The following is a 13444-nucleotide window of genomic DNA, read 5'->3' as shown; positions in this document are numbered from 1 at the left end:
CACATGGAGCAGATCTCCACGCTGCAGCCCCCCCATGGGTGGAGGAGCCCCCGGTGGAGCAGAGGGACGTGGCCTGGAGGAGGCTGCGGCCCATGGAGAGCCCCCGCAGGAGCAGGCCCCGGGCCTGAGCTGCAGCCCGTGGAGAGGAGCCCCCGCAGGAGCAGGGGGTCTGGGGGGAGCTGCCGCCCAGCCGTGGTGGCCCCGTGCTGGAGCAGTTTGCTCCTGGGGGATGGACCCCGTGGGACGGAGCCGTGTGGGAGCCAGGGCAGAGAGTGACCATGAAGGAGCTGTGGAGACAAAGCGTCAGGGACTGACCACAGCCCCCATTCCCCATTCTCCTGCGCTGCTTTGGGGGGAGGAGGTGGAAGAGGGTGGATGGGCGGAAGGTGTTTTGAGTTTTCTTATAGTTTCTCACTGTTTTAGTCTGCTAATGATAGGCAATGAATTCTATTAATTTCCCTATGCCAAGTTTGTTTTGCCCATGTTGATAATCTTGAGTGATCTCCCTAACTTATCCCAACCCTTGATCCCCTCCTTCTTTTCCTGTTTTCAACATATTTTCTTTCCCTTTTCCTTTGAGGAAGGGGAGTGAGAAAGTTGCTGCAGTAGAGTTTAGCTGTCCATGAGGATTAAACCACCACAAAACCCTGGAAACTACCATCAGAAAATGTTCACTGTAAAGTAATTGGGGAAAGTTAGGGCACAGAGAAAATTCATCAGTGTAAGCAGAAGCCTATTGGAAGAGATTTGTGTCCAGAGCAACCCCTGGCTGTTTGCTACTGCTTAGCTCAAAATGTCCTTAAAAATGTTTCTCTGCTACTTTCAAAGAACATTTTAAATGGGAAGTGCTTGAGTTTTAGGCTTGTGCATGTTGATTTTTTATCATGTTTTTGCGAATATGTCTAACAAGTGGTGTCTGAAACTTGCTTGTGAAATAAACTCTGCTAATAAACAGAACTGAATAAGTTAACTTAAACATTAGCTTTCCTTTTTCAGCCCAAACTGCCCTTGTGGTACTGTAGATCTGATGCAGGCACTTGTCTGGCACTACAAGGTAAATCCGGGCATTTAAGTGTGTTTCTCAAGGTGATGGTTTCATGTCTGTACTGAGAAATTGAAGTTTTTGGCTTGGTGGCACTTCTGCCTTCCTGCTGCCTGCCCTCCCACGGGGTGCTAACATCCACGGCAACAGTGTGCTCCTGGGCTCTGAGGCCTGTGAGCCCAGGGGGATGAACCTGGTGGGTCAGATGCTTCAAATCAAACCCTTTAGTGATGTTAAAACAAAAGATTGAACTCTGTGTAGTGCTGTTTCTCCATCTTATGGCACACAGGAGCAACATGGTCAGCTGTGCACCCAGGTTTCTTGGTCTCTCCAGCTCCATGGCAGAGCTTATGGCACCTAGGCAAGTAAGGAAGAGGCTTTGCCAGGAGGTTCACTTCCATACCTCTGTTTTGCCTGCGATGTGCCATCTCCAGCCTGCAATCACATTCCTGTGAAAAAGAAGGCAATCCTTGACAACTGTGAATTAAACACAGACTTGAGCTGTGTCGGCATCAAAGGAGCTTCCCAGACAAGTGAGATGACGGTACAGAGCATATCTACTCTGTGACACTCCAGTATTGGGCAGGGGCAGGGGGCGAGCAGGCCACCTCTGTCTCCTGTACGAGGGGTCGGTGTAGAGGCATGAAATCATCTCTGCCTCCAGCTGCTGGCCTGGGTAGGAGGCAAGGCTTACTACAAGAACAGTGTGCCTTCTAGCTCAGATGACAGCAGGCAGTGTTTTTTGTACCGATGATGGTAGTTCTGTCCCTAATGGTGCACATGCATAAGTAGAAGCATAATACATTTAACCTGTCACTTCTTTAGCTTGCCTAGCTTTTTTCCTGTCATTTCAATGCCAGGAGTGTTGATCTCAGAGTACCACAGAGTGCAGAGAGCTCTTGCAGAGATACAGAATTGATGAGAAATACAGTGAAAATTGGTAGGGAGCAAATCAAGAGGGCAAATCAACCTTTATCCTGCATATGTTCTAGCTAGGCTGCTGTTCCACATCCTGCTGCTCATGTTTGCTGTGGCTTTGGTTTAACTGCTTGATAAATGCACATTCTAACCTATATGCTGCTGATGAAGTCAGACTGACCCATTCAATATAAAGGAAATAGATCAGTAAAATTAGTCTATCAGGATAAAGAGGGAATGTGTGGAAGAGGGAGGAAACAGAGAGAGAATCAAGAAAACCTAAAATAATCAGCATTCAGGCAATGTTGGTTACTGTAACTCTGAAAGCCAGCTTCTAAGTCAAATTTTCAGTCAACCTTCAAAAATCGCTCCAAATTTTGTTCATCAAGGGACTGATTCAAAGGCAGTTGAACACAGTACCAGGTCTACCACTGTCTTGTGTGTCTTGATGAAATCCAAAAAATGTTATGGGCGTGCAATATTTTTAAAAATTAACACAATGAGCTGATCCAGAACTTTTTGAGTTTGTTCTTTGAAAACAATCCCCTTTAGAAGATATTCTGCAGGCTGTTTCTTCAATATAGAAATAGCTGTAATCTTTGAAGGGAATGTGTGGGCCTCCAGCCTTTGCGTGCTGTTAGTCCTCACCATTGCCTTGAGGTGACTGTGCTGGCTCCATCAGGATCCACTGATAACGACTGATTTTCCAAAGAGGAAACACTCAGCCCCTCCCGCTGTCCACCTTGCCACTATCTCTTCCTTGCTACGATTTGCCATATGGCTGGGTGACACATGCAGGGATATAGTAGCATGTGCTCAGTTCTCTCAGGTCTGCTTTCCTGGTGGTTTCTGCTGCAGGTTGGAGGGAGGTCGCTGGACATGGAGCACATGGGGTGTGCTGGGCCATAGGGAAGGAACAGTGCCTCACAGAGATGTCCGCTGGGTGCAATGCTGGTGCAATGGCTTGTTCCCCGTCTGTCACCTGTCTGTCTGCCTCTCCTGCTCTGCCACGCACAGTTTCTCTAGCTTTCTTCCACTAAAGGCCATTGCCTGTTTGCTCTTTTATTTCTCTTGCTGGAGAAGAATGAGTGCAGCCTCTTACTGACCTCTATTAAAAACACAAATACACTGTTCCCTAGCAAGAAGCAAAACTGCTCCTCATGAATCTGATTATGATCTGTGACTTGTGTGTGTATGCAAACATTGGACCAAGACAAACAAGCTTAATTTTGCAATCCTAGATTAACTTCTGTGACCTAATTGGATTAAATTCTTCTCTTTCTGCCTGCTTCAGAATGAATGACCAGTCATAATATGAAGAAGTTCTGCTGAAATTGCAAGAATGAGAGAATATTTTCTTGTTATTCTGTATTTAAGAAGTGATCCCTTTTATTTCTTAAATGCAAATTTAGCAATAAAAGAATGAGAAATTGCACTGGAGTATGTATAAATCAAAATAAAGCTCTAGCTGGTAAGCTTGATTTCAGTGGTCCAATTCTGCAATCCAAAAACTAACAAGCTGGAGGTGTTAACCTGGTTTTGTACTTATTAGAGAAATATGCTTCTTGGAGCTTATCCCAGTGCTTTAGCAGCTTGTCAGGCTGTACCTCCTAAAAACAATTGAGATATTTTTTTCTAGTGGCATCACAGAAGTGGTAGTCATTTGTGACTTTCTATTTCTCTGAAGAGGTTGTCGTGGAAGGCATTGGAAAGAAACAATCTTTTGTGTTCTTGTTAAATCCATGGGAAGGTCACTCTGCTTGTTGCAGGTAACTCAGGCACGCACGTGTGATTTCATGTTTTGATTCTTAGTACTCCTTTAAAATTAATAGCCAGAAGTTGAGTCATTTCACATTACATGCAAAACAACAGTTTACAAAGGAGTACAAATTCTGTCCTCCCTCTTCCCAGAAGTTGTGTTTTGTTTCTTAATTGACAAAATGTGCATCTTTTATAAAGCATAGTTACAAGAAGACTGCTTTGTGCCTCATCTCATAGAAATGTGTCCATCTGCAGTCATGTGGTATATGAAATGGGTATTGCAGGCACAATACTTCAGAAGAGTTGAGTACCCCAATGACATGGGACCTTGCACCAGACAGAAATGAGGGTGAGAATTTGTCATGCAGGAAATTAATCCATGAAAACTTCAGAAAGCTGATCTATATGCTAATGTATTTTAAGAGTGCAGTGCAAGCAATTGGAAAAGGGTAAAATATGAGGGGGTGGGGGGAGAGGGGAGCATTTCCATCACTGCTTTTTGCATCTGGGGACCATACTAGCCATGGCAGTAGTTTCTATGCATAGAAACCCCATGAGGGAGAAGAGGGATATTTATTAAAAAGAGATCTTAGAAATCATAGTGCATTGGAAGCTATCGTGGTGTGTTATACAACATCTTTCATTTGGAAGACTCTTGATGCATGTTAGGAATCTGGTTTGTAGTGAATCCGCAATGAAACAGCGGCAGAGGCTGCAGAGCAGCACCATGGAACAGCAATATCCGCAGCCTGATTTCCTGAAATCAAGAGCAGAGTGATGCTTAGGTGAATGTGTTAGCATTGCCCAAGGTAGCCTTGCTGCTTGCTGCAGATTACTAGATGCCACTGTAACGCAGAGGAAAGTGGAGAGGAAGGAGAGAGAGATAAACATGGGGAAAAATGAATGACCAGGAAATGGTGAGATGAGGAGGAAAGCAAAGTGATTAAGAAGGAAAAAATGTGAAAGGACTCATTCTTCCTTAGGTCTTTGAGCAGAGGCTCATATAATTTGCTAGCATATTTTTTTTTTTTTTTTTTTTCCCATGGCTCACTCATGGTTGCATCTTCTACTTACAGCAGCAACACTAAAAGTTTACCTTAAAGGTAAAGGGCTGATTCAGTGCTCATAGAATTTAGTGGAATTCTTCCCAGGCATGTTTACTGAACAGGGATCTGTAGTACAGTTACTGTACACATGGGCAGGGCCACATTAAACCACGAGAAATGTTGTAAATTGTACTCCACGGTTGATAGGCATGGCAGGATATAATTTCCAGTTTATTTCAATTTGAATGTAGCAAATGGTTAGTTTAGACTGGGTAAGAAGAAATAATTTTATCATATTGCAGACAATACATATAAAATTATCGACATGCGAACACCTACATGGGATTCATGGAAAAGTAAAAATCCCCTGGCAGTGGCAGGGGGAGAAGTGAGAAACACTGGCAATGTTACATACATAGTACAAAATAGAAAATGGTAAAGAATATTTTTACAGCTCATGAAGGCGGCATTTATCCAAACTCAGATTTTTATTTTTATTTTTTGAATTACTCTTTTTGGCCTCAAGAGTAAACAGATAACACAAAGGGAGCATGTGTGTTGTATGGGACTCTTATGTAATACAACTCGTAATATATTGGCTAGACCAATAAAAGGTATCACAATATCTGTACCCACTTAGACAATAAAGCAATTTAAGATAATTCTTCATACAAATCATTTGGCTGTGTAAAAGATGACTGCAGAACAGCCTGTCTGTCACTGATATTTGCAGTGGTTACAGAGTACACAAGGCACAAGAACAATCTCTCTATTTGTGCTGGAAGCCTACATTTCTCCTCAACTCTGCAACGCTGTTTACTTTTTGATAACTGGGATTGAAAACAGAGGAGCATAAATAGAGTCCTTAGAAAAGATTCCTTTGTTCTTTTAGCATCTTGCGCCAAATAAAGCCACATTATTTATTTTTGTGTTCCCTTCTGGTACCTGCAAAGGACAGAGTCCGCTGGTAGTACAGACAAATAAGGAGTGACAACTACAGAAAACTGCACAGCTCAGACATACAACAGTGATGTGCAAATAGAGACAGCCCTTTACAGCATAAACTTGGTGAAACAGGGACTTTGTTTTACGAAGTCTTTTGCAAAGCTCAATTCAAATGTCCATTTCCATTCAGGAAGATCATCAACATAAATGTGACATGCTGCAAACAGATCAGTGCATTGGGGCTCATGGATGTGGATGGGTCACATCTGAGTGGCTCAGTAGCAATTAATGCACTTTTGCTGTGCCTAGGATGTGTTATGCACTAGAGAAACATAACGTAACTTGGGAGATGATGTGACCTATGTGATTATGCCCATGTTTACTCTTTTTCTTTCAACAGTGCATTGGGTTTACAAGGCAAGGTTTTGGTAGTGGGGGGCTACAGGGGTGGTCTCTGTGAGCAGAGCCCAGCAGCTGCCCCATGTCAGATCAGAGCCAGCTCCTGATGGCTCCAAAAGGGACCTGCTGATGGCCGGAGCTGGGCGAGGGAGCAACACTGGGTGGGCCTCTGGGAGAGCAGATTAAAGGAAGGGAAAAAAAAACACCTGCTGTGGGACAGCAGCTGAGAGAGAGAGTGAGAAGCAGCCCTGCAGTCCCCAAGGTGAGTGCAGCAGGAGGGCAGGAGGTGCTCCAGGCAGGCAGCAGCAGTTCCCCTGCAGCCTGTGGAGAGGCCCCTGGTGGAGCAGGCTGTCCCCCTGCCGCCCATGGGTCCCACATGGAGCAGATCTCCACGCTGCAGCCCCCCCATGGGTGGAGGAGCCCCCGGGGGAGCAGAGGGATGTGGCCTGGAGGAGGCTGCAGCCCATGGAGAGCCCCCGCAGGAGCAGGCCCCGGGCCAGAGCTGCAGCCCGTGGAGAGGAGGCCCCGCAGGAGCAGGGGGTCTGGGGGGAGCTGCCGCCCAGCCGTGGTGGCCCCATGCTGGAGCAGTTTGCTCCTGGGGGATGGACCCCGTGGGACGGAGCCGTGTGGGAGCAGTGCTTGAGGAGCTGCTGCCTGTGGGCAGCCCCTGTAGACTCAGTTGGGGAAGGACGGCATCCCGTGGGAGGGACCCCAATATATTATATGAATTTCCCTACACCGAGTTTGTTTTGCCCATGATGATAATTGTTGAGTGATCTCCCTGTCCTTATGTCAACCCTTGAGTCCTTTTCCATCATATTTTCTCCCCCTTTTCCTTTGAGGAAGGGGAGTGATAGACCAGTTGTGGTGGAGTTGAGCTGTCCAAGAGGATGAAACAACCACAAAGAGTCATGTCAGAAGTGGGTTAGAGAAAGAAAAAAGCACCAGCTGCAAGGAGGGATGTGGCACCATGTGGTGAAGTGAAAGCTTGCAGAGAAGAGAGCTGAGGCTGACACAGGCAGAACAGAAGGGCTGAGTACAACATGAGTTTCCTGTGCAGGTATGGGTACAAGACCCTAAAAGTGAAGATAGGAAAGTTGATTTTAATGTGGTAGAAAAGAAGCAACAGATGTAGGGTACAGAAGAAGGTTGACAAAATAAAAATAGCAGGTAAAATAGCATTTGAAGAGTATGTCTTCTGAGGAGGCCAGCTGGTTGATGCGTGAGGTATTCAGGGCTAAGGATATACAAACTCACAGCAAAGCACTGTCTGCTTACAGAGAGAAAATATTCCCTGAAGATGTGAAGCACATGCAAGAGAGAGTAAAAACTTTCAGACTTGAACACCCATGACCATGAGAATCTTGCTAACAGCACTGAGACCTGGGCTGAGATGGGAGGAGAGCGTGGAGCCTTGTTCCAGCAGGACCACATTAAATTTGGGATTAGAGGGCGTCAGAAATCCAAAGGTGGGATGGTAAATTGGGGGCGTAAATATAGGATGAAACAGTACCCACTGAAAGTATGTAGCCTGCTGTAGAGATAGGGGATTGATACGGAGAGAAACCTTTAGATACATTCAGGAAGAAAGGTGATAAGAGAACTGATCAAGGAGACCATCAGAGAAAATAAGACTTTGAGGAGAAAAGACGTTTCAGAGAGGCTAAGGTGGATGTTGGGTGAAGGTCTTGGATGCTTCATTAAGAGCTTGCTGGGAGAAGCTTGCATGGCAGGGCATAGTGTGGGTGGGCCCGGGCCAGGCCAGGGATGAATGGGTAATTGCCATGGACAAGAAGTCTAAGTTCAGGAAATGTCTCCAAACCTTTTGTAAAATCAGCAAATACTTAATAGAAAGAAAAAAAATAATATATATATATATATATAAAAACTTGCTAAATAATGATGCCAGACTAGCAAAGGTTTTTATTTCCATCAGATAACAGGTAATTTCTGGTCAAGTTAAATTGTTATAAGTAAATAGTACTTTAAACTCTTCCTGACTTCGTGCGTGCGGAAAACGCACAGGACATCTTCATCAGTCTAGTGGCATTTGTTAGAAAACATAGCTCTGTGTTTAGCTAATGACTTAATTAGAAAAGCAGTAGTCAGCTGGCAGTGAATGGTGAGTCTTTATTTAACAGGGAAGCACGAAAATTAGCCGGCCATCTGTTTTTTCCTGTTAATTACCTCTAAATATTAAATCTAAACACAGTCTTCAACCTGACACTGATTGGTGGTTTGAGTGATAATAGTGCAGACCAGATACTGCTAGGACTGCTAGAAATGAAGATAATGCAGCCCCTCTATTTTACAGCTTTCATACCTGTCTGAAATATGTCTACCTACCTGCAGCAGCTACTATGGAGATCATGCTCATCACTTCTGGTCCTTCAGCCATTTTTTTCCCTAATAGCATACGTACTCTGTAAAGCTGCTTTGAGAGTTTTGAATGGGCAGGGTCAGGCCACTGTTCCCAGATTCAGTTGACAGTCTCAGTCTCCAACAAGTTGAGAAAGGGAAAAAACACTATGGATCTCTGGACTTTCACACTGGAAGACATTCTCAGTGGTTGGGATGATTGTTTTTTCCCTCATTTTAGATATTAACTAGTAGGAAACCTAAAGGCAGATGGGAAAGGCAGCAGTGAGGAGAGCTTCAGAAGGGCAGCTGGAGATAAGCCTCCTAAATCTAGGCATGGGAAACTTGTAGGCCTTGAAGCAGAGTCCCACTGGGATGTGGGTAAGCAGTAGGTCACACTTTTGTCACCTTCAGATTTGATTTACACTCAGCTTGCAAAACTGCATCTTTCCAACTGAACGCTTTCCTTCAGAAATAAGGATGTAATTTCTCAGCTCCATCTGGAGTTTATTACTCATGTTACTTACACTTCCTTGACTCTTGATAAGAAAAATGATCGTTGTGCTGTAAATTTTCAAAACATTTTTCAGGGCTGGCTTCCAGTGCTGTTACAACATTTCTGCTACCTCTAATATTTGTTTTGATGGATTTGGAGCTGCCATGCTGTAGTTCACTGTTATTGCACGTCAGCTTGATCTATGTGATATTTTCTATATGGTATATTGGTTTAATTCAAAAAGAATTTGTCCAGAAAAATGGACAGGGGAGAAGATTATGGTGCAAGATAAGTAATCAATATCTAAGCAGTATTTAGGAGTTACTAATGGACAGTACCAGATTCTTAGTTTGGATTTTGTCTCTTCCCAGCCTGATTTCCAAAATGTTTGAACCAGGGCATGTTAACTTCCATAGGCACAGAAGACAGCATACGAAGGACTCTGTCTCTGTATGGACAAGGCAAGTAACTCCTTGGTGGACTGCCAAAACAAGAAATCCTACTAGAGGACTTGATCATAGGTTAAGTTTCAAGAATGCCATTGTGAATTTTAAGATGAAGATAAGAGGGACATGCATACAATAGACTTCTATTTTAAAAAGTTCTTTTCCCTATTTTTTTTTTCTTCTGCTGCTGCTGTTCAAATAGAAAGTAATTTGTTTTTAGATGATATTTCTGATCACCATACATTACTGGCCTTCTGAGAAGACACACAACACTCTGAGTCTGTGGGGTAAGGTTTGTCAATCCATGGGGTTGTGCACTGCAAGGTCCACAGGAAGCAGGGAAAAACTGAACAATGCCACCCCACAGCTGACCGAGGCACAAAGCTTGAGCCCTGAAGAAAGACGGTAATAAATAGTGGTATTAAAAGGTGACCAGTCAGATGTGCAGCTGGTCGTACAAGCACAACACTTGATAGCTGTGTTTTCTCAGTTGTTAAACAAACTTCAGAGTCTGTCCAATACTTTTAACATAAATCAGGTCACTTGCACAAAAAAAAGAGCCACTTATTTTGGACTACGAGATGCGATCTGCTTTTAGGAGACATGAACTGAACTTTGTTTTCTGTTTTGGCAGTGTATTTCTGTGGGGGTAAGAAGAATAAATGGTTTATTTTTGTTGTAACCTACGCTGGAAATGGTGGCTACTATCCTTCTAAAAAACTGTTACAGTTTTTTCAAAATGCCACAATAAATATTTTCTGTTTAGATGTTATGACCATGAAGTGTTTATTAATTTTGAATGCATATATATGGAATTCAGTTTATAAGTCTTCATATTACTACAGTGCATGTTAAGTTAGACATTCGCTTCTTAAATTAAAAAAGTATAAAAGAAATGTGAATATTGTTTTCTTCTCAAGTCATTGATTACACAGAAAGCCGTAAACATGACTATCTAATGTTTTGTTTGTTTGTTTCATTGCTAAAAAATCTGTTTCTTTGTAGAATAAATTTATTTCAAACTCTTTACCATGAATAACACCAGAGGTAAAAAAAACAGCAAAACAAATTTACAGGCTAAAGAGAAGTCGAGCAAAGAGGCAAACACAAAAATCCCTTTTTCCCTTTGTCAAGGGCAGTGACAATAGTCAAATTAGTTTTCTCATTCTTAAGGCCAGGAGTCATGTCATCATCATCATCTCCCAGTACTTTTAAGAATGTTCTCGACACCTGATGAGCTTTCTGAAGGCCAGTTTGAAATCTTCATTAAAGCTAGTGTACAGCAAAGGGTTGATAAGGGAGTTGACATATCCAAGCCAGGTCAAGAAATCTGCTACTTCTGGAGAGACAGTGCAAATGTGGAGGCCCACCAGCAGCTCCTTGATGAAAAAGGGCAACCAGGACAAAATGAAAGCACCCAAGATCAGTCCCAAAATGCGAGCAGCCTTTCGCTCCCGTGTGGTGGAAATCTGCTGCCGGTCACCAGCCAGGTCCAGGTCATTCTCAAAAGGAGGGATCCTCACGGACGCGTTGATTTTATCAAACTCCATGGTTGGGTCGGAGGTGGAGAAGTCCGAGACGCAGAACGTCTGTGTGAGCTTACAGCTGGCAAAAGAGTTTTGGCTGTCGGTGCTCCTGTTGCTGAGGTGGCGGCTCGAACCCCGCTTCTGGTAAAGGCTCTTGGCAGCGTGGTAGATCCTGTAGTACAGAATCAGGATCAAAGTCAAAGGTATATAAAATGCCCCGAATGTGGAGTAAATAGTGTAGATGACGTGATCATGCTGAATGCGGCACTCGCTGGGAATATTGACGCTGTGGTGATTTCTCCAAAACAAAGGGGGCATAGATATGAAAATGGAGATAGTCCACACGGTGACGATCATCAGCCCAGCCCTTTTGGCTGTTCTTTTCCTGGCATATTCGATGGCATCTGTGATTGCCCAGTACCTGTCCAGAGCAATGACACACAGGTGAAGAATCGAACACGTGCAGCAGGTCATGTCGACGCTAAGCCAGATCTCACAGATGAAGTATCCCAAAGTCCATTTGTCTATCATTATGTAAGTGATACTCAGGGGCATGACAAGGACAGCAACAAGGAGATCCGTCACAGCTAGCGAACATATTAAATAGTTTGCTGGCTGGTGGAGCTTCTTGGTTGTGGAGATTGCCGCAATCACAGCTGAATTCAGCAGCATAGTCAAGGTTGTGATTGTGGCCAGGGTCAGGGTAACAAGCATCTTTTCAGTTACAGTTTTTGGCTTTGCAGCCACGTTGGCTTCAGTGGTGCAATTTGTGAAATTCATTTTCGCCCTGCAGGATGCACAGTGAAAGAAGTGGCTGCTGCAGGTAGCGGGGTAGTTCCAGCTTCAGAAGTCACCCATTGGAAACAGGGACAGAGATGCTCCAGGTACAAACGTTTTTATATTTCCATATTCAACAGTGCAGCAAAAAGCTTCCAGGTTTTCTCCTGCTCATTGTTTTCCTAGAAGACAAAAATACATCTTTTAGCAAATCTAGGTAAATCCCACTTTTTGGCAAAAATCCCACACTTCTAATATTAGCACCTCAAATAAAAATTTTGCTAATTTTTCCTCCTTTTCTTCTCTCCTTCCTTTTCTTCCCCTTTTCCTCTGTAGTCATTTCTTTCTCATTTTGGGCCAGATTTTTCTGCTGGTGTGAAGTGTTTATTTCTCCTTTGACTTTGAAGATGTCACTTGAAGTGGGAGGTTAGGCTAGAAGACCTTCAGAGATCCCTTCCAACAAACATTTCTGTGATCTCTGTTAATTATTGATACTGGCAGCTAGTCTTTGCCTGCTTGTTAAATAGGCTCCAGCAAATGAAGAGTTCAGGAAATCTGCCTTTTCACTTAAATTGCTGTATGAAAGGGATCAATTACTTCTATATATCACCTTTGAAAAAAAGAAACGGAGCAGCCTACATCAGAATAGACATGCCAAAATTTCATAGTTTTCTATTCTGCTTTTTCATATCCATGACTTTATTAATATCTTGGAAACAGTACTTAAAAATTACTCAGGTTGCCTTTAACATGCAGGTTTCAAACAATGTTTAAAGCTTTATGGTGAACGCTTAGTTTTACACTGCACATTAGTGTTGCTAGGAGCTTATATAGTTTTGGCTAATTATTCCTGACATTTCACATATCCCACTGCGTGTCTTTCAAGGAGACAGACAAAAAGCTTTTGCATTTGCTTTGAGATTTCTATCAAATTTTGCTGCCTGTCAGGCAGTCCACTAAGTCCACAAATCCAAGTCCACTGCAATATAGAAATAATATATATATATATTTAAAAAAAGGTTTACTTTTGTTTCAGGTGTTTATTTTGTGAAAACATGTAAGTCCTTTCCATGCATCCCGAATGCTGACTGAGGCCAGAGTTAGCAACCTGTGGGATGCAACTTCAGATACCCTCCAGGGCCTTGCGTTCTTGTTTGTAATTTATTTCCTCATAAAGGGTGTAGGAAACTGAAAGCCTGACCATCGTTTACCATTCAAATAAACCAGAAGATTCCTTTCCCTGGCTTTACTGATCCAAAAGTAAGGAGTCCTCTAGGCTAGTTGTGTAGGCTCCCGTGATGAGGAGTAGATTGAGATAGCTGCTGCCAGAAACATATTTGTCCCCTCTCCAGACTAGTCTATAAAGCAGATGGTATGAATCACCCCCTGGAAACATTGATCCTTCTCAATTTTGACTACAAGTGGCTCTTCCATACTTGCTCTTAGAATACATGCCTGATTTTTCGATGGCTAAATTTGATAGGTAAAACCCATTCTCATTGACACCAGTGGGACTTGGGTTAGGCTCTGAGAGAGAGTTTGCATATGCAAGCTAATGAGTAATTAAGAGTCTGAATGAGAAATTATGAATGTAAAGTTAGTCAGCTGCTTCTGTCTGTACATACACTCTTATTCAGAAATTGGAGTGCCATCTTCTGAATGAGCCGAATGAGGAACAATCAAAAATAGAAACTTAAAAAAAAAAGAAAAGAAAAAAGCGCTGTACTTTG

The 13444-nt window shown here is 43.2% G+C and overlaps 1 protein-coding gene across 1 annotated transcript; it reads right to left on the bottom strand.

Annotated features, from left to right (window-relative positions):
• Positions 1-10622: 10622 nt before the first annotated feature.
• HTR1E (5-hydroxytryptamine receptor 1E) lies at positions 10623-11730 on the bottom strand (the record flags this gene model as incomplete). Its single annotated transcript, XM_084283360.1, has 1 exon — positions 10623-11730. The coding sequence occupies exon 1, from the start codon at positions 11715-11717 to the stop codon at positions 10623-10625; it is 1095 nt and encodes a 364-aa protein (XP_084139486.1). The 5' UTR covers positions 11718-11730.
• Between the last annotated feature and the right edge of the window lie 1714 nt (positions 11731-13444).

This window comes from Netta rufina (genome assembly GCF_964035555.1).
Source record: "Netta rufina genome assembly, chromosome: 3".
Lineage (NCBI taxonomy): Eukaryota > Metazoa > Chordata > Aves > Anseriformes > Anatidae > Netta > Netta rufina.
Note: the sequence above shows the minus strand (reverse complement) of the source record. Positions and strands in the feature narration are given on the sequence as shown.